Here is a 22,390-nt window from a genome sequence, read left to right as displayed (position 1 = left end):
CTTTCTCTTTTTCTTTCTCTTTCTTTCTTTTTCTTTCTCTTTTTCTTTTTCTTTCTCTTTTTCTTTCTTTCTCTTTTTCTTTCTCTTTCTTTCTTTTTCTTTCTCTTTCCCATTTTCTTTATTTTTCTTTCTCTTTTCCTTTCTTTCTCATTTTTTTTCTTTCTTTCTCTTTTTCTTTCTTTATCTTTTTCTCTTTCTTTTCTTTTTCTTTTGCCTTTCCTTTCTCTTTTTACCTTTCTCTCCCTCTTTCTTTTATTTTTTGATTTTGGAAATTCTTCACAAGCTCCACTCAGGTTTGGGAGGGCCGGCTCCCTTGTCAGCACATGGAGCCCCCCTGACATCCCTGCTACCACCAGGAGCTGGATGGCAGAGAAAACACCGAGGGGCACGGCCAGGAGGGGATCTGGGATGGAGCCAAAGCGCAGCCGTCCCCAGGGCACGAAGGGTGGGCTCAGGATGAAGGGGTGATGCTGATGGGATGGCACTGAGGGTGGGCAGCCAGGGCTGGGGATAGCAGCCAGGGCAACGTCTCCACTTCCATGCCTGGCACCTTCCCCTGGGAAGGTGGATTTTGTCCCCAAGGAGTGCAGGGAAAGCGTTTTCCACCACGCCAGCTGAAAATGGATTCTCAATCCAATTTTACCCTAGTGCCACTCCAGTGATTTTGATGGAGCCGCTGTCGCTGCGTGCGGGTTGGAGCCAGCGGACAGCTGCCGTGGTTTCACAGAGCAGAGGTTTCTTATCTGTGTCACCTTTGATTACTGTAATTGAAATCCTGCTCTGATCTGATCTGTGCCCGAGCGTTTCTGCTGCCCGCGCGGCTCCCGGCTGGAGCGGCGAGATGACGTTAATAGATTGTAAAGGCAGCAGGCTGCGAGGAGCTCTGCTGCCCTCTCACCAGCAGCCACCAGCTGCCCGGTCCCCAGCTCCATCGCTGCCACCCCGGTGGTGCCAATGGCATCACGGAGGCTCAGCCACCCTCTTCCCGACATCTCCTACGGAGCCGATGTGCTCCTGCCCCTCTGCTGCCACCCAGGAGAGGATGCTCCTGGTTCTGGTGCCCAGACCATCCCAAAACATCAGCCGAAAAGAAAGGAATAAGGCCCAGAAACACGGTGTGCACCGAGGGGCTCAATCCTCACCCCAGCCCCCGGGCAGCCGCTTCCTCCCCAGCCGGTCATTGTTTGGTGGCACAATGCTGCGGGTCCGAGCGGCCCTTTATCAGCCCCGGCCATGCAGGCTGGGGAGGAAAAGGGTTTCAATCCGAGCTGAGCGATGTTTCCGCCAGCAGACGGTCCCCAGAGCGGGGCCGGATCCCTCCAGGCTCTGTGTGTGTGTGTGCGTGTGTGCGCCCCATCCTGCATCCCTGCCGGGGTCCCCTGCTCCTCCGAGGTGCCCGCTGCCCTCCCCGCTCCACCGTTAATTAAATACAGACTAAAATTAGCTGTGAAGGCAGCACCGCCAGGGTCTTCCACCGAAATCTGCCTGCGGGATGCAGCAGCATCTGCCCCCCAACTGGGTGCCCGGGGTGCTGGGGGTTCCCCATCCTCTGCTGCACCACGGGGCTGGTTTCCATCAGGCAGCATCGCTCCCTGGTCCATGGCACAGACCCGCACCTCTCGCCCCAACGCTGCCCTGCGTGGCCTCCCTGGAGGTTCAGCCACCTCGGAGGCACCCCGGAGGCTTTCCCCACTGCTTTCACCCCGCTCGGCTGCGCTCGGGCCGGAGCAGCTGGAGAGGCACGAGGCTCCTTCTGGGATCGCAAGAGCGTGCATCCTCGGCGTGTTCCTCCCCGTGCCTTGGGGGAGCTGTTATTTTTAGCCGCTCTCCCCATCTCACGTCACTAGCTAGGCTCTTGATCTCTCTCTTTTTTTTTTTTTTTTTTCCCTCCCCAGCATTAATTCGCTCTGTGTGATCTTCAGGTTAGGGCAGCCAGAACCAGGGATCTTCGCAGCAGACCGCTCGCCTGTCCTCACCCTCTACCCAGAGGGGTTTTGGATGGGCTTTTCCTCTTTTTAACCCATCCTTGGGGCTCCCCCCTGACATCCCCATGGGATGAAACATAGGCTGAGAGACAAAACAACCTGGAGGTGCTCTGGTGAGGCTCATCCCTTTCCTTTTGGCCTCCTTGGGCTGTTTCGTGTCTCCCCGTGGCCGATTTCCCAAGCCAAGAGCCACTCGTGGCCACATCCCAAAATCCCAATTGCGAGGAAAGTGCCCCGGTGCCATCTGCCCCCTGCCCGGCTCCGCCACGCTCTCAGGGACAGCAGGAGATGCCCTGGTGGTATTTATAACTCCAAATCCCTTTTCCTGCTAGTCATGCTCCCGTCCCCTTCCTGGCACGCTCACCGGCCCGTCGCGACGAGGGGACTGACGCGGAGCGGAGACGGAGAGGGCGATGTGGGGGTGGCTGCCACGCCGGGTGCCCTGCAGAGGGACAGCTGGCCCTGTCCCCTGCCAGCCCGCCCTGTCCCCTGCCAGCAGCACGGCCCCCCGGGGAAGACCTGGGCTTGGAAACCGCCAGGCTGTTCTCCACTAAAACCCTCCTCTGAAGGAGCTCATCCCCAAACGGAGCTGAAATCCGCGCATTTTCTCCCCAAATCCGCACCGAAGGACAGTGATGCTCCCATCCCCTCAGCGCTCTGCTTGCTCTCCCTGCCTCTGCTTTTGACTTTCTTTCTTTCTTTTTTTTTTTTTTTGGGGTGGTGGCATTATATTTTTTTTTTTTCCACCAGACTTTGCTGCATGGTGAATAAAGGCATCCTGCTGTCTGAGGGCTAACGGCTTGCCGGAGAGATAATAAAGCAAAGGGGAGTAAATTAAAGTGCCTATAAATAGCAGCAGGAGAGGAAAAGGAGATGAAGTCATCTTCCTTCAGCTGAGCCGGTATTTACATCACTGCTTCCCTTTGCCTTCCCTCCCCCTCTCCCAGCTCCGCAAACAGCCCCCGGGGCTCAGGGGCTCTGTGCGCCCCCCGTCCCCCCCTGCCCCCCGCGATGTCCCCGTGTCCCTGGGGTGCTTTTGGGCACCTGCTGCAGTCCCTGCTGATGATACAGGTCCTGATGGGAGCCTCCTGGGGTCACCATCCCAAACACGACCCCATACCCCCCGTCCATACCCCCGTGGTGCCCCGCGCCCCGGGTACGTCTGTGCCTGACTCAGCCTGAGGTCACAGCGCGGTTTCCTCCGTGTCAGCTCCTGGATCCTATTCCCGGGCTGTTTGCACACCCCCGCCGTGTTCTTGCGGGGTATTTATAGCTCCCCGACACGGGGAATGACAGAGCCACCGCTCCACACACCCAAATAATGTCGGTGCCAGGTCGCGGGGGGCCGGGCCGGGCCGGAGGCGCGCGGCCCCTGCCTAATAATAATTCCTCGTGCTTTATATAGGGCGCCTTTCATCCGCTGCTCCCCCGAGTGCTTTACAGGCATTTAATTAAGCTTCCCGACATCCGAATGTGATGACAGCCGAGTAATCACATCCTCGCTTCTGGATGCGAAGGGAGCAGCCGGACCCGGCTGGGGGCACGCGGCCATCCTGGCTCGCACCCCTAGAGGGGATCGGAACCCAAAAAGGGGATGGGGACCCCCAAAATCCTGCCCAGCCCTGCTGGGGTGGGTGTGACCGGTGCCACCATAAGGTCTGGGGACATCGGTGAGAATGTCACTGTCACACAGAGCCTGGGGACGGCTGGGCCACAGCTGCCCGACATCTGGATCGGCAGGGGAAGAGACGCCCCGGTCTCGGGGACGGGAGCCATAAATCAGCTGCTGGGACTGAAAGGCTGATTTATGGGGGATATTAGGAGTTGTAATCCTGCCCGGCCACCCCCCAGCGCCGCAGGGCGATGACAGGGACCCAGATATATTACAGGGAGGGAGCGCACGGAGCCTGGAGTCCCCGGGGCCAGCGCCAACAGATCTCCGAGTGGGGGGTCTGCGGCTCCCGGGTGGCTCGGTGCGGGGACAGGGACGTGGCTGGGGACGGGATCCCGCAGGGATGGACCTCCACGGTCCTGGGGGGCTGTGGTTTGTGCCACCAGCACCCTTCCTCCCGGCTGTGTCCATCCTTTGGGATATGCCACATCCCATCCGGGGGGCACCAGAGGCACGTCCTGGGGCTGGGGACAAGGACGGGGCACAAACTGCCACCAAACAGGAGGGGCAGAGTCCAAATCATAAACCCAGATTTGCTTCTGATTCCCGATCCCTCACCATATTATTGTTGTGTTGCTATTTTTTCCCTCCCAAACCAGCCAGATCTCACCGAGCCCTCACCTTGCCGAGACCCCCCAGCACGATGAGACCCCCCCGGCGGCTGTCCCCAGGCTGTGCCACCAGCTCTGCCCCCCGCCACCACCCCTCCGGCCGCGTGTCCCTTACCGGGGGCTGCCGGCAGCTCCGCCGCCTCGCTGGCCACGATGAGGGACTCAAGGATCCTCGCGCAGAGCTCGGGGCTCCCCTCGGCGCTGTGGGGACAACAGGGTGGCCGTCAGGGTGCCAGCAGCTGGATGTCCCCGGGGGTCCCCAAAACGACCACCCCAAGGCTCCCCGGTGGATGTAAGGAGGTGGCACACAACAAAACTCCTCCCGAGCCCCCAAAATGATGCAAAATGGATGGGTGAGGGGGGTTGTGGGCGGCTCACCTGGAGGGAGCGGGGCGGAGGAGCAGCTCCCCAAAAAGCTCCCCGAGGAGCCGAGCCGACAGCCGGTTCTTGCGGGAGCCCTGGCAGAGGCGGCCGAGGTGTTGGGCCAGCTCCTGCAGCAGCAGCGCCTGGGGCTGCGGCAGGGCCGGGGGGGCCAGCAGGGCTCGGGCTCGCTGGCCACACTCCTCCAGGCCCGGGGTCTCTGCCAAAGAGGGGAGAAATCGGGTTGAGGGGGGTCTCTGATCCCCACGGAGCCTTGGTTTGCCACCATACATCCCCTCCCCAAATCCCTGTTTCTTTGTACCCCATCCCATATGCAGAGATTGGGGTCTTCTGCCAGAAAAAGCAAGCTGGGAGGTAAAGAATTTGCCAGGAGAAATGGGAGAGACCCTTTTTGGGTGTCACCCTTTTTTCTTGGTGCCATGGCACTGCCATTGCCACAGGGGATATGGCAAGGCACAGGGACATGCCCGTGGGCACCTCGAGCTTCCAGCATCGCTCCTCGGGACCCGGCGGGTCCAGGACTCCTCTCCCCAAAGATTTGGTTTTTTTTAGGGGTGTTTTTTAAATTATTTTTATTTTTGTTGAAAGTCCCGGTGGTTCTGCCTCTGTTCCTCACAGCAGCGAGCGGCCTGGGCTGCAGGGGGAAGGCGCTTCCCTTTGAAGCTGCTTAACGAGGCAACCCAGCTAATTGCTTCCTAATTGCGTTTTTATCCTTGGAAGGGAGGCAGCCTTTGATTTCTCCTCTCCGACGGGGAAGGGGAAGGCGGCGGCCTGGTGCCCCCAGCCCAGGGGGATTTCTGCTGCGGGTCCCTCCTCTTCCTCACCCCGAGCTGTCCCCATGGCCCTCTCCAAGGGGACGGCAGGCACAGCGACCAGGGAGAGCTGGTGTCAGAGGGGGAAATCTGATTTCAAAGGCAATTGGGGAGGAAGGAGAGGGTCTGACCAGGTGGGAGACCTCGTGGCGATGTGCTTTATTCCTTTTGGACCCGGGGACCCCGTCTGCTGCTGGCTGTGAGCCCCAAGTGTGCCACCTCACCGACAAAATTCAGCTAAAGCCATGACCTCGGCAGTCCCATCTGTCTGCAGGAGAGGCTGAAAAGCTTGCGGGGCCCTAAAGGCTCTTCCAGCTGAAAAAGCAACGAATTTTCCCTGGCCATATAAAGCCAAAAGCCAACCCTAGGGCAGCATCCCCAGCGGATGGGGACAGGAGCTGGAGATATTGGGATTTTTCCTCACAGGGGCTTCCCAAAACTCCTCCACCCCACAAAACACGGGGAGACCCCGTCCGTGCTTACCTTGAGCCATGTGGAGCAGGTCGGTGCAGACGGCAGGGGGGATGAGGGGGGCTGGCAGCTCCTGCAGGTACCACCTCAGCGCCTCGGCCAGCGTCTGGGCATCGAGCAGGTCCATGTCCACGGCCGAGGGGTCTGCAAGAAACCCAGAGGGAGCCCTGAGCCCGCTGCACATCCTTCCTCAGGGCGTGGGGGGATTTCCCTGCCTGTGCCCTGCTGCCCTCCATGCTCCTGGTGCCACCGTTCCTGTCCCATCGCCACCAGCTTTGGGGTTGGGGTGCCCAGGGTCACTGTATGGACAGCACCTGGCACTGGCATCCTCCAACACTCATCCTCCAGCACTCATCCTCCCTTCTACCACGACCCCAAAGAAATATACCCCGCCAGGAGGCCACAAACACAACAACCCCAGCGATCCCAAAACACCATGAATGTACCCAAAGCGCCATCGCCTCCCCCAGCCCCAAATCGCAGATGCCCAGCAGGCAGTAAGGATGCTGTGGGGTTGAGCAACGGGGCAAAGCACGTGAGGAGGGCTGAGATCATCCCAAAACGGGGCCAGCACTCGGAGGAATGTGTCCCGTGGTCCCACCGAGCCCCGTGGCCAGCTCGGCATGGGGACGTGAGTTCAGCCGAGGCGTTGCCTCATGCATTTGTCTTGGAGGTCCCAGCCCGGGACACACACACACACACACACACACACGTCCCCTTTTGCAAAGATCCCGAGGTTTCAAAATCTGGCTCTGGTGCGAGCTGGAGCCAGAAGTGAGTGTTTTGAAATTTTCCTCGCAGGAGAAATCCCGGAGGGGGTGTGTTGCGGGGGGGGGAAATCCCAAGGTATTCGAGGCCGGTTGAAACGGTTCGTTTATAGAAGCTGAATTTCTCAGTGAGGACATTGAAATGAAAGAACAGAGTTTGCAGGGTTTGAGGGATGATGTTTCAGGTCCCACGTGGCTGGGTATGATGTGATCTAGGAGCAAGGCGGTGGCAGTGCCCAGCTCTGCACCCGCTGCCTCTCCCCTCTCTGCGTTTTTATCCCCAAGTGCAGCTTCCCAAAATCGGAGGCATTTAGGGGCACGCTCCGTCTCCAAAGGAGCAGCATTTTCCAGCAGAAAATGCCCCGAGCCTCCAACCATTTCGACTGGCAGTGGGGTTATGAGCCCAACGTGGTGAAAAACCCCATTTCCTAGGGTCAGGCTGGGAGCACTCGGCTCCAAACCCAGCTGGGTTTGGGCACCCCGAGCTGGGTCCCCCCTTCCAGACCTTGGTGGGCTTTTGGAGAGCATCTCCCCGAGATGTCCCCACCGTGGCCGGGCAGATGAGGCCCGTGCCCATCTCCCCCTGCTCTGGGACAAGAAATTGTGGCGGTTCCCTTACCGGCAGGACCTCGCTGCCTTCCCTTCAGTGCCCGGCCCTTGGCTGGCTGACGGGAAAGCAAACAGATTGAACAATCCCCGGGGCGAAGCCTTTAACCCAGCGGCTGGAGACGCTACCTCATGCTCAGGAGCAGGCACCCGGGCCGGCCACAAACCCGCCGTGACAAAAGGCACCGCGCCGCCAGCGTGGCCAAAGGCGACCCGGGGCAAAGGCAGCGCCGCAGGGCTGGGAGAGGAGAAAGAAAAATCCGAAAAAAAAAAAAAAAAAAGAAGAAATGGAAAAGTGCCCGTGGGAAGGGTTCGCCTGACACGTTCCCAGCACCCAGCTGAGCTGCTGGACCCCTCAACTGGCCATCAATGGCCCAGGAGATGCTCCAGCCCCTGGTTTTGGCTGAAGACCCCCAGCACGTGGCTAAAACCCCGGGATGATGCCGGGTGGGCGCCTGGGGCAGCCCCCACGGCCACGTCCCGGTGTCCTTGTGCCCAGGAGGGGCTCACAGGGCTGGGGGAGCCACGGGGTTGCTCCTGTCCCCGTACCGAGCCTGGTGCTTGAGGTTTCAAGCGTGGGGATGAGCAAGGAGGACACCTGCTTCCCCTTAGGCTGGGCAGTAAGGGACGAGCCCAAAATCTTTCTGTACCCACCCCGGCTTGGCGCAGCCCCTGCCCACCACGGGGGTCTCGCTGGGGAGCTGTCAGACGGTGCCGGCACGGATTGGGGAGAGCAGCCGCAGCCTGTTGGGTGCTGGAAGGGGATGCCAATGAGTGCTGGCCCCAGGCAATCAGCCCGGGGCTCCACATGGCCTAATTAGCTCATTTGCATAGGCTCGGAGGCGCGTTCAAAGGGAAGGCGCAGCCGATTTCAAAGCACGGCTCCAAAACATCCTTGCAGCACCCCGAGAGTGCCGCGATGGGGAGACCGGAGAGGGGTTGCAATTAATTTCAGATGGGGCTGCTCCCCTGAGGTCTCCTCAGTTTGTTGGACAGAAACAGCCTCTACTCTGCTGTCCCCAACCTCCGGGACACGCGGTCACATCCCCCTGCCCAGCTCCCCTCCTCGGTGCTCCCCGGGGTGCTCCCCAACGTGAGGCTGTGCTGGTGGCCTGGGGAGGGTTAAATTCACCCCGAGGCAGGGCTCTGCCCCCGCTTGGGTACCGGAGGGAGATGATAACCCCTGCGAGAAGCTAATGATGCTGCAGGATGAGTCATGGCTCCCCCCGGGCTCTCCAAATCTTTCTGCCCCTTCCTGGAGGTCTCTGTGTCCCCTCCCCGGCTGCAGGACAGGGACAGAGGGACCACAAAGAAGGAAAACACCCCAAAAACCATGGTCACCCGTGGCCGTGGGTCACCTGGAGCACCCCGGAGAGGGAAAGGGGACCAGGACCTCAGACCCTACGCTGCAGTGTGGGCAGAGCCCCCCCAGGAGCAGGGACCTGCACAACCCCCAGACCTGACCCCATCGGGTGTAGGAGCCTGCCGGACATCCCGCTGCGGGGATTTCCCTGGGGAATTTCCCTGGCTTTGACTCAGCACCACCACAATGTCCCTGTGCCAGCCCAGCGATCACCCTGTGCCGGGGACTGCGCCCTGCCCCGAGCCCCAGCAGCCCCATATCTCCCCCCAGCTGGGTTTCACCCCGGGGCTGGGACCCCTCCCAGGGGTTCCTGGAGCTGAATTCGGGAAGGCGTGGGTCCCAGCCCCGCAGCGTGAGTCACAGGAGACCACTAATTTACCCTCCCTCCATCCCCACCAAATATAACAGATGAGCTCATGCCCCCTCCCAGCCTCTGGCCACCGCAGGTTTATTTCCAGGTACAAGCGCAGAGCGGAGCAGGCACCGGGGCGCCTTTCCTTGGGGACTGAAGTCACAGTTTATGGCTTGGCCAGGGGAAAAATGAGCTCTTGGAGACCCCAAATCCCTCCTGACATCCTAGGGGTGGGGATGGGGGAGCACAGCCACTGCACTCGGAGCGCTCCCTCCCTGGGCACCCACACACGAGGCACCTCGGGGTGCTCCCCGCTCCGACCCGGTGCTTTCTGCCCAGCAGCAGCTCGCGGAGCCCACCGCCTCCTGCTAATCCCCACCGAGCCCTGACCTAATTCCCGGGCACGTGAGCGTGTCTCCAGGCAGACTGCGCCTCGCCAGGGCCTGAGATCAAAGCGGGGAGGACGGCAAGACGGCACGGCACGGCTCGGCACGCCTGGAGACAGCGGCTCCAATCCACCTCCGCCTGCTGCGTGTCACTGGGGGGGGACAAGGGACAGGGGCACATGGGACCCCGAGCAGCACAGAGCCCCTCCAGCATCCTGGGAGCAGCTCTGAGATAAATGCTGAGTCCCAAGAGAAGTCACCCCCCTGTCCCCATCCTGCTCCTGTGGGCACAGCACCCGGCCAAGCTGGGACACCCCAAATTTCAAAGCGTTGGAGAAATGGGGCAGCTCCGGGGGTGGGGGACACGTGCCTGCCCCCACCCGCACGTTAAGATTTGGGGGGTTGAAAACCAACATGCGAACTTTTTTAGCCCCTTCCCCTTTCTCAGTTTCCCTCCACGACTGCCAGACCCCGGCGTAAATGGGGCATTCACCGGGAAGCTGACACCCCCGGAGGGACCCCAAAGACCTGCTTCCCCCCCTCAGCCGAAACAGGGTTTGTTTCCCAGCCTCTGCCAGCCCCAGATCCTATTTCTCCCCGTTCCCCAAAATCCAGCTTGGCTTTTGCTACGGGAGGAGAGGAGCTCGTGGGGACGGAGCACGGGGCAAACGTGCCCCCTGCAACCTCGCGCACAGTCCCGAGCGGCTGCGCGCCCCCCCCTTATTTTTATTTTTTTTCATTTCCAGGGCTATTTTACAGCCCAAACACTACAAAAACCTGCAGGAGGCTGCAGGGGGGAAGGGGGGCAACGTCTGCATCCCGCTGAGCATCACCCCCCAGCTGGGAGCTGGCACCCACAGCGTGGCCCCCGGGGCTGGGGGACCCCCGCGCCTCCCCCCCTGTGCCAACGCCGCCTCTCGGGGAGCGCCGGGGGCTCGCCGCAGCCCGTTCCCCCCGCCCGGCAGGGACTCTGCAGCGGGGAAGCGATGAAGTCATGGTGCTTAATATAGCGATTTCATCACGGCCCTTCTCCCCAGCAACACGGCTCGAGAGCTGGCGGGGCTGCGGGGCCGTGCCCAGAGCCGTAGTGCCGCCCGCCGGGCTCTGGGTGCTTCGGGGCACCCCGCTTCCAGCAGCATCCCCCTCCCCTCCTTTTCCCCTCTCCTCAAAAAGGGGATTTTTTTCCCCCCCATTTCCTTCTTCCCCATCGCACCCACGTGCTGCCTGCCCCATTTCTCAAACGGAGACGTGAGAGGTTTGCAAAGTGATTATTTTTTTTTTTCCCTCTCCCTAAAAAAAGGCAGCTTCTAGTGAAGGGCTCCAGCCAAAAATAATAACCGGCTTTTCCTTCCCTCTGCTGCTCCCTCTGCCCTGCAACCCCCAGACTCCCCCTCCCCGAGCTGCCCCCATTGCAGGCAGCAGCACCCGGGGCAGGCTCAGGGTCCCCCCACAGCAGCCCCAACCCCACACCGGGTGCCAGCACCCCACAACCCGTCCCGACCCCACACCCATATCCAGCCGCACCCCACCGGGGTCAGATGAGCTTGGAGGGGGGGGCTCACATGCAAGCAATGCCCTACAGAGCTGTAATTAGGGCCCTAACGAGGTCAGAGCCATAACCCAGCCCTGGCACAGCCCCGCTCAGTGGAAGCATCGCCTCCAAGCCGGGCACTGGGGGACGTGGGGGGGATGTGGCACGGGACTTACCCGCCAGCAGGGCCTGCTTCAGCTCAGCATCACCCAGGGTGCAGGGGGCTGGTGTGTAGAGCACCTCGCTGTCAAGCCCTGAGGAACATCCAGGAGATTTGGGGTCAGTCCCTGAGCCCCAAATCCCCCCCCCCAAAACCCCCTTCCAACATGGGAATGATGGAAGCAAGCAGGGATGGACACTGGGGGTTCCCTCACCCCGTGCACCCCAGCTCTGTGGGTACCGGGGTGCACGGCTTGGCCCTGGTGATGCTCAGGGGAATTGGTGGCTGTGGGTAGGGCAGGGTGGTCGCACACGTGCCCTACAAGCACCCTGGCTGCCCCTACCTTGCTTTTCCAGAGCCTCGATGAGCCTGGCCACGGTCGTCAGCGCCTGCTCGGAGAGTGCCGGCTGCTCGCTGTGCTCTGCCTGCCCGGGGAGCCCTGCTGAGGAGAGACAGGGAGAGGGGCTCGGAGTTCGTTCCCCAAATCCTGGTCTGCTGTGTGCATGTATTTCCCTCCAAAGCATTTCTTTCCTTCCTTCCTTCCTTCCTTCCTTCCTTCCTTCCTTCCTTCCTTCCTTCCTTCCTTCCTTCCTTCCTTCCTTCCTTCCTTCCTTCCTTCCTTCCTTCCTTCCTTCCTTCCTTCAAGGCAATTAACATGACTTTTTCCACTTGGTACAAAAAGATTTTGGAGATGTCTGAGCGTGCTTTGGGCAGCAAGGTTTGGTTCTTTGGTAACTACTAGAGGAATTGAGTCCTTAGGTGGTACAAGAGCAGCCCCGGCACCCATCCCATTTGGGCAGGTTGGTGTGTCAAGGGCTGCTCCGCCTGTTTCATGTGACTATCTGATCTGTTTTGGTGCAATTATATTAAAAAATAATAATAATGGTAAATTCGATGGTGAGTCTGGGTGCCTTTTTCCCACAGAAGCCAGCTGCAGCCCAGCCAGCTCGCTCCCTGCGATCGGTTTTTCCTGCCTGGCCAGAGGGCAGGGAGCTCGCCCGTGAAGCCAATAAATCCTGAACAATTTTAAGGAAGGAAAAAGAAAAAAAAAAAAAAAGAAAAAAAAAAAGGACTTTGGGCAGGAAGGTAACAGAGGTGAGAAGAGATGGTGCTGGCCCAGAAATGAGAGCCCTGCAGTGGGGTTTGAAGCAAAGCACACGGGTGGGAGCCCGTGGAAAACTCTCCCACCACACTGATGGGTTAAGGAAAATGGGGTTTTGGCCTTGAAGCTGGCAGCTGGGGGAGCAGGGTGCCAAGTGCAGAGAATAACTGCCTGTCCTCCACTGGAGATGGCCCCGGGCAGGGAGCTGGGTGTCCCGATGGGATGCTGGAGGGAGGCGATGCTGTGGGACAGCCAGGCAGGGGCTGAGCAGCCACCGAGCTCCTGGGAAGTCCCCGTGCAGCAGTGGCACTCGGCTCCATCCCAAAGCCATTTTTAGGAAGTCGTCTAATTAAAAAAAGACCATTCCTCCCCGCAGAGCCAGCCCTGGCTCTGGGGCACGGCTTGGAAAGGCAGCGTTTCCCTCCTGCCAGCCAAACCCTTCCTCTGGCTGGAGAAAGCCCAGGGCACCGTGGGCAGAGCCCCGCTCTGGGCTCCCACCCTGCTTGGGGTCCCCGGGGTCCCCGAGCAGCACCAGGGCTCAGGGGGCACTGAGGGCACCCAGGGCAGCACGCAGGTATTGCAGAAAAATAAGGATTTGAGCCAGCCAGAACAAGCATGAGCCTCAAAAGCTCTGCCTGGAGATGGAAACAGCAAGGGAAGATTTTTAAAAAAAGAAAAAGAAAAAAAAAAGTGGTTCTCTTCCAAAAAAACTTTGGAGGTTTTCGTTATAAGGAAACCCCATGGGGGGCACCCCGGGCACAGGGACACGGCCGGGGGGTACCTGGTGGGTGGCAGCACCCCCTGCCCCCACTTTTAGTGGGGTTTCCTCTATAAAAAATGATCTCTGGGCTGGGGGCTCGACCCAGGGGCTGGCTGGTCTCTGTCCTCCCAGCCCTGGCAGCCTCGCCGTGTCCCCGAAGCGACCGTCCCAGCCTCCTTGCTGCTGCCCTGAATCATTTTGGGGGCACGAACCCCTTGCCAGCGGGTGCTGCCTCCCCAGCCCTACACCAGTGGTGATTTCTCCTCTGTCACATCCCGGAGGAAGAGCAGATCACGGTTTTGTGCAGGGCTGCTGGGTCGTGTTTGCCTCCCCAGCTGGCAGGGGGGTTTTCTCGCCTTTCCTTTTTCGCTTGGATGCATTATGCAACCGCAGTGCGATCCCAAGCCCAAACGCGCTTGGCCACCATATAAAAGATGAGGGCAGAGGGAGTTCAGCACCCTCGGCAGAGCACAGGCACCCCGACACCTCTCCAAAAACACCCCCCCAGCACCACGCCACAGCCCCCAAGGAAATAAACCCCCCTGCGTGTTGGGGGTCCCCACCAAACCGTGCCAAACGCTCGCACCCATCTCTGCGGTGTCCCTGTCCCCATACTCCACCCGAGCTCTGTGCCACCCTCGGGGTGTCCCCGTCCCCATACTCACCCCAGGGCTGTCCGGCGGGCACGGGGGTCCCGGCGGGCGGCGGGGGCAAGGGTCGTGGCTTGGCCTTGGCGGTGGCGGTGGCGATGCGCACGGGGCCCAGGTACTGCACGTAGGTGCCGGGGAAGTCTCCGCGCTCCTTGGTGCGCTCGTTGAGGCCGTGCAGCCAGCCCTGGGGGCTGCGCTCGTCCCCGTCCTTGTAGTCGGGGGCAGCCAGCAGTGAGGCCCTGCTGACCGTCAGCACGTCCCCGGGGCTCAGCGCCAGGTCCTCCTCCCGGTCCTTCTGGTACTCGTAGAGCGCCCGGTACTGCAGCCCCTCCGGGGAGGCCATGGCGATGGGATCGGGGGATGCTGCCCCAAGCTTGATGGGCAGGAAAAGATCCCTCTGCCTCCGAGAAGCGGCTCCTGACCCCTCCGGCTCCAAATTCACCGGTGGGGTTCGCTCAGGCGTCGTGGAGGGGAGCAGGTGATGCTGACCCGCGTGCCGGCCCCAAAAAGACGCCGTCCCCTTCTCAGCCCGCTCCCTCTCTGCCCTTCATCCTGCCGGGGTTGGGGACCGGCCTCCCCGGGCTCTGTCAGAGCGAAACGCAGCACATCAGCACCCTGCCCCCACCGGGACCCCAATGAGCCCCGTGTCCCCCACCCCGGGCACCCACGGCCGGGGACAGTGGCAGCCAGGGGAGCAGGGACCGGGCGCTGCGCACCGGGACAGTGCCGGCAAGTCGGGAAAGTAGGGCGAGGGATGGAGCCCCGAGCTCACAGCACAGGCACCCGGGCTGGGCAGCCTGCCCCCAGCCCCGAAACGGCACGGGGCTGAGCGAAAATATAGGATTTTAGTGGTTTCGGATTTATTTTATTTATTTTTTATATTTATTTTATTTTAATATCCCTAGGAGAGGTGACAGCAGGGAATGGTGTCGTGTGCCCCCCTCCCACTTTCCCCCTACACCCCGGGTCCAGGATTTTAGTTCAATCTCGCCTTTTTTTCTTAATTTACGGGTCTCTCGATTTATTTCCAAGCCTTTTAAACACCCCTCGGGGACAGCACAGCGTGGAAAGCCCCCCCCTTTTCCCCCCCCTCCCTTCCAACCCCCCATCTCCCCCCGGTCGGGAGATGGATGGGGACGGCCTCCCGTCCCTCCCGGCCCTCCTGTCCGTCTGTCCATCCGTCCTCCTGCCCCCCCGGCCCCCCCTTGCCCCCCCCTGCCCCAGCCTTACCGGAGCGGAGCGGAGCGGAGCCGGCCCCGGCAGCAGCGGGGCGGTGATGTCAGCCTCGCTCCTCCCGCCCCTGGGCACCGCAGCGCGGCGGGGGCGGGGGGGGGGGGACGGGATGGGAAAGGGGGGGCTGCCTCCTATCTGCACCCCAGGGAGAGGGGACGGGGTGCCCGAGGGGTTGGGGGGAGAGGGGGGCGTCAGATACGCGCGGAGATTCAGGTTATAGGGGAGCGGTGCCCCCCCTACCTGGCTCACTGAGGGGTGGGGGGGGTGGGAGGTGGTGGGGGTGTGTAGGGGGTGTGGGGGGGGTAAAGCTCTGGCACCCATCCTTGGGCACCCATTCCCGGGATGCCCCTCATTTGGGCACCCATCCCGTGGACGTCCATCCCTTGGGAATTCGTCTCTTGGGCACCCATTCCCAGGGCACCCTTCATTTGAGCACCCATCCCCAGGAATCCCCAGGACACCCGTCCTTTGGGGACCTTGAGCACCCCCCCCCCGGCACCCATCCCTTGGGCACCCACCTGTAGGGCGCCCACCCCAGGACACCCACCCCCATGCCCATCACCACCCCATGGCCACGGCGTGGTTGTTGCATGCAACAAGAGCACCGGGGCTCAGCCCGCTTCCAGCTGCTTTGTCCCATTTTATTTTATTTTATTTTATTTTATTTTATTTTATTTTATTTTATTTTATTTTATTTTATTTTATTTTATTTTATTTTATTTTATTTTATTTTATTTTATTTTATTTTATTTTTATTTTTTTAAATCCTCACTTCTCACGCTGACCTCTCCGAACCGATGGCTGCTCCTTGCCTCTGCTGCAGGTCGGGCACCCTAAAAGCAGCTGGGATGGCACCTAAAACGTCCCCTCTGTCTGGATCCAGGAGCAATACGGGGTGGGGGCATGGGAATTCCCAACCCTAGGGGCTGGGAAAGATGGGGAAACTGAGGCACAGGGGGATTTTTCTGTCCCGCTGCCCCTGGTGCTGGCACCCTGCTGCTGCTGGAGCTGTGGGGTCGGTCCTGAGGCTCACCTGGATGGGGCTACCCCAAAAACCCATCAAGACCACCCTATGAGTCCCTCTGCTCTGGTCCTCCATGGCCCTGCATGGGGTTTTCCACCTTGTGCTTTCCAGGAAGGGAACCCGAGGCACAGTGGGGTGTCCCCATGCCCAGCTCCGTCCCCATGGGTGGCATCAAGCCCCACAAGCCCCACGGGCTGGGAAGGACACAGGAATGCCACTGGGCTCGTCCTGCTGAGGTCAAGCCAGAAAATCCAGCCCCAAGTCCCCAGTGGGGTTGGGATGGGTGACACGGGGAGCGCCCAAACCCCAGAGTATGTGGTTAGGGCAGCGGGGTGCAGCCACAGCGCTGCCCTGCAATTTCCCTGGGGCTGGGAGTGAGCCTCCTTCCACACAAATATTTATGGGTTCTGCCGAAATTATTTGTAGGGTGAGTAACGAGCAGGGGATGGGGAGGTTTTGGGGAGAGGGGTGATACGATGGAGGTCTTCTTTTGCATTTAGAGGCAGCAGGTCCCAGATGGGAGAGGGCAGGAGGGCTGACGGGCAGCTGCTGTGGGATGGGCTGAGGCTGCAGGCAGCGAGGGGAACGGGTTAGGGCACCCGGATCCGGGTGAACACCCTGGGAGGGTTTAGGGCTCCCCCACATGCCACACGTCCCAAGGGGGATGACTCCATCCCGCTGAAATGTACCCTTGTGCGGAGGGACATGTCGAGCACCCGGTGCCTCTGCTGGGGAGGACCCCAAAAGGGTCAGATCTGGGGACACAGCATCCCCCCGTGCTCTGCTCGGCTCCCTGCTTTCTGGGCAAAAGGGATTTTCTGGGGAAACCATCCCTGTTTCCAAGCATCTTTCCAAAAAAAAAAAAAAAAAACAACAAACCCCAAAATTTATTTTTTGGCAGCCCTTAAGCTACGGCAGGTCTCTGCTGACATCCAGCGCTGGCACCCGCTCTGGTCGTCACCATCCTCTCCTGCTGTGTCCCCACCAGCAAAAAACCACTGCAACAGTGGGAAACACCCCAAATTTTGGCTTTTCATTTACAGACCTGCTCTGGTGGCCATATCCCGGTGCCCTCCTCTCCCTGCTTCTGTCTCGGGCCAGGAGACCGCAGATTTGGGGTTTTCACATCCCTGCGCCTGGCTCCTCTGGGGGCTCCACTGCCTGCCCCAGACATTGCCAGAAGAGCCCCAGACCCTCAGTGGCCACTTTGGGGTGCGATGCTTGTCCGTACAAAGCAATTTTGGGGTGTTCTGACCCCAAATCCCCTCCCCACCCCCTCTCCTCCCCAGCAGCTCCCAGAGGCCGCGGTGATGGGCTCTGGCTGCAGCCTCTCCGGTCGGGGTGGCTTGGGCAGCAGAGGGCAGCAAGCCACCGAGCACCCAAGGGACCTGGTGGCTCTGCCACCCCCAGGGGGTGGCCCCAAAGGGTTGGGCTGCTGCTTGGGCGGCCCCGGGGCTGCTCCCGTTTAAAGGGTGTTGGGGAGGGCACGGGGGCGGCAGAGCGGTGGCGTTGGGTTGGGGCTGCTGGAGCTGCTCACTGCAGAGGTAGGCTGGGTGTTTTGGGGGAAAGCACAGCTGGGAGGTGGCCCAGGACTTGGAGGAGCCCGGTGGGGGCTCTTTGTGTGTCCTCCCTACCCCCAAAAGAGGCCTGAAGGAAGGGGGGTTGCGGCTGGTTCTGCTGGTAACGTCTCTCTGCTCGCCTCCCCCCCCCGCTCTCTCCAGGTGCCAAGATGGGGTTCTTCACGTTCATCAAGGTCATGATGATCCTCTTCAACCTGGCCATATTTGTAAGTGCTGGGGCTGTCCCCACCCGGGGACACCTGCTCTCGGCGGTCCCTCCAGGCTGGGCTGTGGGGTCTCTTGCTCCTGTGGTGTGCCCAAAGCCCTTGGTGGGGGGAGGAACGGGGGGCAGTGGCTGTTGTATTGACCCCACAGGTCCCTTCCCTGTGCCTGGCGGGGTGCTGGGTGCCCCAGGGTCCCACCCGCTGGGCTCCCCCTGTCTGTGAGGGGAACAGCAGTGACCTGGGGCTCGGGTGTGCGGGTCTCTGGGGCTGGGGGAGAGGCTGAGCGTGGGGGGTGGCATGGTGGCAGCTTCCCCGGGGGCTGGTGGCCTCCATCCACCTCCCCTTGCTGCCTTTTGGGGTTGGGTTGGGAGCTCGAGGGCACACGGGGTGGGCTAGGGCTGAAGCTGCCTGCAAAACACCTGGATGAGGAGAATCAAGATGCTGAGATCCTCCAGAATCCATTTTTTGTAATTTTTTTGTCATTTTACCCCTGCTCTTCCCCGAGCACCCCATTTACCCATCTCTCTCCCCCCAGCTTGGTGGCGGAGCCCTCCTGGGCGTCGGCATCTGGGTGTCAGTGGACGGGCAGTCCTTTGTGAAGATATTTGGGGGGATTTCGTCCACCGTCCTGCAGGTCGTGAACGTCGGCTACTTCCTCATCGTCATCGGTGCTATCTTGTTGATCATCGGCTTCCTTGGGTGCTACGGCGCCCAGAAGGAGAGCAAATGTCTCCTGATGATGGTAAGGACGGGCCCGTGATGAGCCAGGCTTTATCCAGCGGGGTCTTTGGTGGGGGAGGACTGAGGGATGGGTATCTCCATGGAGGTGTCCTCTTTGGGTGTCCCTGTATCGTGGAGGGCTTGGAAAAGCAGATGTGGGGATGGTGGGGCCCCAAAATTGTTCTGCCTCTGCCTTGGAGCAGGGCTGGTGGCAACTAGACATGGCTTGAAGCAGGGTGAGGGTTCTTGACCTCTGGGGAGTGGGTGGGTTTTGGGGGGCTGTGGCACTGGCTGTTGTTTTGACCTCCCTCCCTTCGCTGCCTCCCAGTTCTTCTCCGTGGTGTTGATCATCTTCATCGCCGAAATCGCGGCTGCCGTGGTGGTTCTGGTCTACACGAGTCTTGTGAGTGGCTTAGCAGGGTGCTGGGCTGGGGTATTTTGGGACACGTGTGATCCCTTTAGGAAAACAGGGGAGCCTGGGGGTGCTGCCTGCGGGCTGGAAGGACGGGACACCAAACTGGTGCCAGCTCTGTGGGACAGCCTGGCCGGGTGGCGGGGCTGCCCGAGGTGCAGGCAACGAGGCGGAGATCCCATTACCCTACAGATCCCATTACCCTAAAGAAACGAGCATAGTCACACAGGTTTTGCCCACTGCTTGCTCTTGAACACCTTAGTGAGGAACCAGCCGAGGCCGGACACCTCTGGTGGCAGCAGCCACGCAGGAGAGGCAGTCCCGAGAGAACTGAAGCGTTTATTATACACCAGGGAGCTCCCCTGGGGAGGAAGGCCGCGACATCGCCTGGTTGGAGGCCGGAGAAGTCAACCACAGGGCAGGCACCATTCCTGGCCGCCCCGGCCGGGCTGCTTATCGACTGAGTCACCGCCAACAGCGGCCTCGGGGCCAAAACGCCGCGGTCGGTGAGGCTGCCAGGCTGCCTCGGGTCAAAGGGACACGGCGTGACGTGTTCCTGGCCCTGCTCGGCCTGCGTGGCCTCTTCCTCATGGGTTTGGGACCGGTACGGGCACTGCAGGCCCTCGACTCCGTGACGCTCCCCGGGATGGTCTCTGATGGGTTTTCTCGGCCTCTCCCCTCAGGCAGAGACGTTCCTGACAGCTGTGGTGACTCCCGTCCTGAAGGAGAAGTACGGGGCTGACAACGATTTCACACAAATATGGAACCTCACCATGGACGAGGTGCGCTGGGCTTCCCCCCCCTGGCTTGGGGTCAGGATGATCTCAGCAAGGGCTTGGTGGTGCCCACCCGGGTGGGGGTGTGGGGTGGGGATGTGGCCCCAGGCGTGTGTGACCACCTCACGGGTTTCTAGAGGGATCCAGAGGTCCTGAGGTGGGGTGAGAAAGCTCCTGGGCTGAGCCGGGTGACCTCCTCCACGGGGCAAGGAGGCTCCAGGCCATGTTTCCTGCAGGAGGGAGTGAGCGGCGGGGACATGGGCACAGGGAGACCTGTAGGGTGCTCTCACCACCCCTTTCTCTCCCTTAGTTCCACTGCTGTGGCCTGAATAACTACACAGACTTTGAAGGCTCCCCGTATTATGAACAGAATAAAAGCTTCCCTCCGCCCTGCTGCAAGGACCATGTCCCGTGCAATGCATCAGTCGCGGCAACGAGTGGTGCCCAGGTATGAACACACACACAGCTCCTGCCTTCCGATTTTGGGGTGCGCCCAATTTTGGGGTGCATCCTGGCACGGGGAGGAGGGCCCAGCCTTTACCCCCAGCCTGAGCTCTTGGCACAGCAATCCCCTGGGTGCTGAGTCCCCGGGGGGCTGTGTGGCTTTGACTTGTCCCCAGTGGCCTGCTGGGGAGGAACAAAGCTCCTTCCATCGCCCGGTCCCAAATTCCCTCATTTCCCCACCCCGTGGAGATGTGGGGCTTTGGCCTGAGGGGTGGATGAGTTGTGTCCCCCCTCCCCAACCATCTCCATGACCGTGAAGCTCTGGGCTGGAGCCATGATGTTCTTCCTGGGGGAAATGCCCCCTGGCTGTGGGATCGCAGCCCCATGCCCGTCCTCACCTGCCTTGCTGCTCCCGCAGGGTTGTTTTGACAAGCTTTTGGAAGACATCAAGACGAACGCAGATGTGGTGGGTGGTGTGGCTGCCGGCATCGCTGCCTTGGAGGTGAGTGCCCCAAGCAGCAGGTTTGGGGTCCACTTGGGGTGCCAAGGGGCTGGTGCAGCCCCCACGGGCCACCACCTGCCGCGGGGTGGCTATGAGCCTTCCTCCCCGGGCACACCCTCCTCTTCCTCCCTGCGTGTGCCAGGCGGGGGCCATTACTGGGCTGCCTCTGTGCCGGGGGGGGACACCCGTGGGTCTGACTCTCTTTTTGCCCCCCCAGATCGCAGCCATGGCCGTCTCCATGTACCTGTACTGCCGCCTGGACCAGAAGTGACCCCCGGCAGCAGCGGGAAGCCGTGCCCCCCCCCTCCGTGTGCCGGGGTGCTCCTGACGGCCGCACCACTCTCTGGGCCCGATGCCGGCCGGTGCACTGTGACCTTAGAGCTCTTTTGATCTACTGAGCTGGGATCTGTAGAATTTATATGTATATTTTTGTACTGATATGGCGTAATGCATCTGTACATAGAGATATTATTATTTTTTTTTTTGAGGCAGGGAAGGGGAGGGGGAAGCCACCCGGTCTGTTTTGCTGATGCCAGCAGGAGATATGGCCCAGGCAAAGATCAGGGCTGCCGAGCAGGCAGCGGCCCTGCCCTGACCAACCCTTGTGGTGCCTCTCCCGTGCTGCCACCTCCCCGTCCCTGGCCTAACTTTGCTGGCCGGGGACTGGGCTGGGTTCCCGACCAGCATGGTGGTGGTTGCACCCCCAAACTGGGGTCCCTGCGCTGGTCCCATGGGGTCGCTGCCCCTGGTGTGGAGCTCAGCCCTGTAGGTCCCCACTGTGATTTCAGTGTGAGAACCCTCTCCCTAATGTAAAGAAAAATACAATTATTATTATTTTTTGTCTCAGATGTAAGCTGTTTTCTGCTGTCTTCAATAAAGCCGTGTACCCGCAGCCCCTGCTGTGCATGGGGGGCTGCCCACACCTCGCTTCCCTCTGTGGCTCCTCTGCACCTTGCCCTGTCCTTTGCTGGAGCCTTTTCCTGCTCTGACCAGCACCTTGCTGGGGAAGCAGGATGGGAGCTGGGGGATTTTACCCATCTCTGTGTCCCAGCCCTGTTCCCGTCAGAGCCCATGGGGGAGAAGGGCTCTGGTGACCCCAAAAGAGGGGCAGCTCTGCCTCTTCCAAACCAGGGCCCTGCCTGGGGCTGCTGCGAGGAAAGCAAAGCCCTAGAGCTGAGTTTTTATTCCATTTTCCACCTTCATCCCGTGGGACTTTGACCCCGTCCCTGGGCTGTGCGTACCATCAACAAGCCCTGCCGTGGGAGCAGGCACGTGGCAGCGGGGCAGGCACGGGACCCGCTCCCCACCCCGGGTGACTCAGCTGGGGAAAGGCTGCCAGGAACACGCTGCTGCCAGGTGGGTACTGGTCCCAGCCTCACCGCAAACCAGTGACCCCGGGGGTGACGTCAGGGGGTTTTTATTCCCTGTTTTCCCTTCCCAAAGGTGTGGGAGCTGCCCAGCCCTTGGCGCTGCCCCAGCCCTTTGAGAGGTGCCAGCATCGCCCATCGGCGCGGGTTCCTGCGGGCGATGCTGGTGGTGTTGGTGGCTCTGGGTGGTGTGGTCATGCTTCTTGCAGACACTTGAGCTTTGCATACGTCACCCCACAAACAGAAGGGCCCCCGTTTCCCTTTGCTTTGTCCCCTCTTTCAGCCGTACCCATTTAAACCAGCTTTGTCCATCCCATGCAGGCACCCACAGGGGTGCTCGGGGTGCCTGTTCCTCAAGACAGCTTGGGGACCCCATCCCCAGCTGGAGGTCTGGGCCCCTTAATTTGGGGTTTTCTGGCAGGAATGAGGCCAGACCAGCAAACAGGGCTGGGGGATGACAAAACCCTGGGCACAACTTGGTGCCTTTCCCTGCTGCATGGAGGGAAACTGAGGCATGGAG

At 60.7% G+C, this 22,390-nt stretch overlaps 2 protein-coding genes across 3 annotated transcripts in view; one reads left to right on the top strand and one right to left on the bottom strand.

Moving 5' to 3' along the window:
* PIK3R3 (phosphoinositide-3-kinase regulatory subunit 3) overlaps window positions 1-14,913 on the bottom strand; it is a 58,078-nt gene extending 43,165 nt beyond the window's left edge. The window contains exons 1-7 of one of the 2 annotated variants that reach the window (XM_068690821.1): window positions 14,840-14,913; window positions 13,625-14,193; window positions 11,441-11,536; window positions 11,114-11,191; window positions 5,945-6,076; window positions 4,647-4,848; window positions 4,384-4,469 (exon numbers count right to left, since the gene is read on the bottom strand). In XM_068690821.1, the coding sequence (XP_068546922.1) occupies window positions 4,384-4,469; window positions 4,647-4,848; window positions 5,945-6,076; window positions 11,114-11,191; window positions 11,441-11,536; window positions 13,625-13,952 (922 nt within the window). In that variant the 5' untranslated portion in view covers window positions 13,953-14,193; window positions 14,840-14,913. Of the gene's footprint in view, window positions 1-4,383; window positions 4,470-4,646; window positions 4,849-5,944; window positions 6,077-11,113; window positions 11,192-11,440; window positions 11,540-13,624; window positions 14,194-14,839 lie in introns of those variants that run through there. The other variant, XM_068690820.1, reaches the window with a different exon arrangement.
* Window positions 14,914-17,316: 2,403 nt separating this feature from the next.
* On the top strand, window positions 17,317-21,425 carry TSPAN1 (tetraspanin 1). The gene is made up of 8 exons (XM_068689897.1): window positions 17,317-17,410; window positions 17,588-17,652; window positions 18,185-18,391; window positions 18,698-18,772; window positions 19,465-19,563; window positions 19,868-20,005; window positions 20,420-20,503; window positions 20,721-21,425. The coding sequence occupies exons 2-8, from the start codon at window positions 17,596-17,598 to the stop codon at window positions 20,772-20,774; spliced, it is 714 nt and encodes a 237-aa protein (XP_068545998.1). The 5' UTR covers window positions 17,317-17,410; window positions 17,588-17,595; the 3' UTR covers window positions 20,775-21,425.
* The last annotated feature ends 965 nt before the right edge of the window (window positions 21,426-22,390 follow it).

Source organism: Anas acuta, chromosome 8 (assembly GCF_963932015.1).
Source record: "Anas acuta chromosome 8, bAnaAcu1.1, whole genome shotgun sequence".
Lineage (NCBI taxonomy): Eukaryota > Metazoa > Chordata > Aves > Anseriformes > Anatidae > Anas > Anas acuta.
This window is presented reverse-complemented; position numbering and strand designations above follow the sequence as displayed.

Coding starts and splice junctions, on each gene's coding strand:
- TSPAN1 (XM_068689897.1), top strand. CDS start 17,596: ATGGGGTTCTTCACGTTCATCAAGGTCATGATGATCCTCTTCAACCTG. Junction 18,773..19,464: donor TTCTGGTCTACACGAGTCTT/GTGAGTGGCTTA, acceptor CTCTCCCCTCAG/GCAGAGACGTTCCTGACAGC. Junction 20,504..20,720: donor CCGGCATCGCTGCCTTGGAG/GTGAGTGCCCCA, acceptor TTGCCCCCCCAG/ATCGCAGCCATGGCCGTCTC.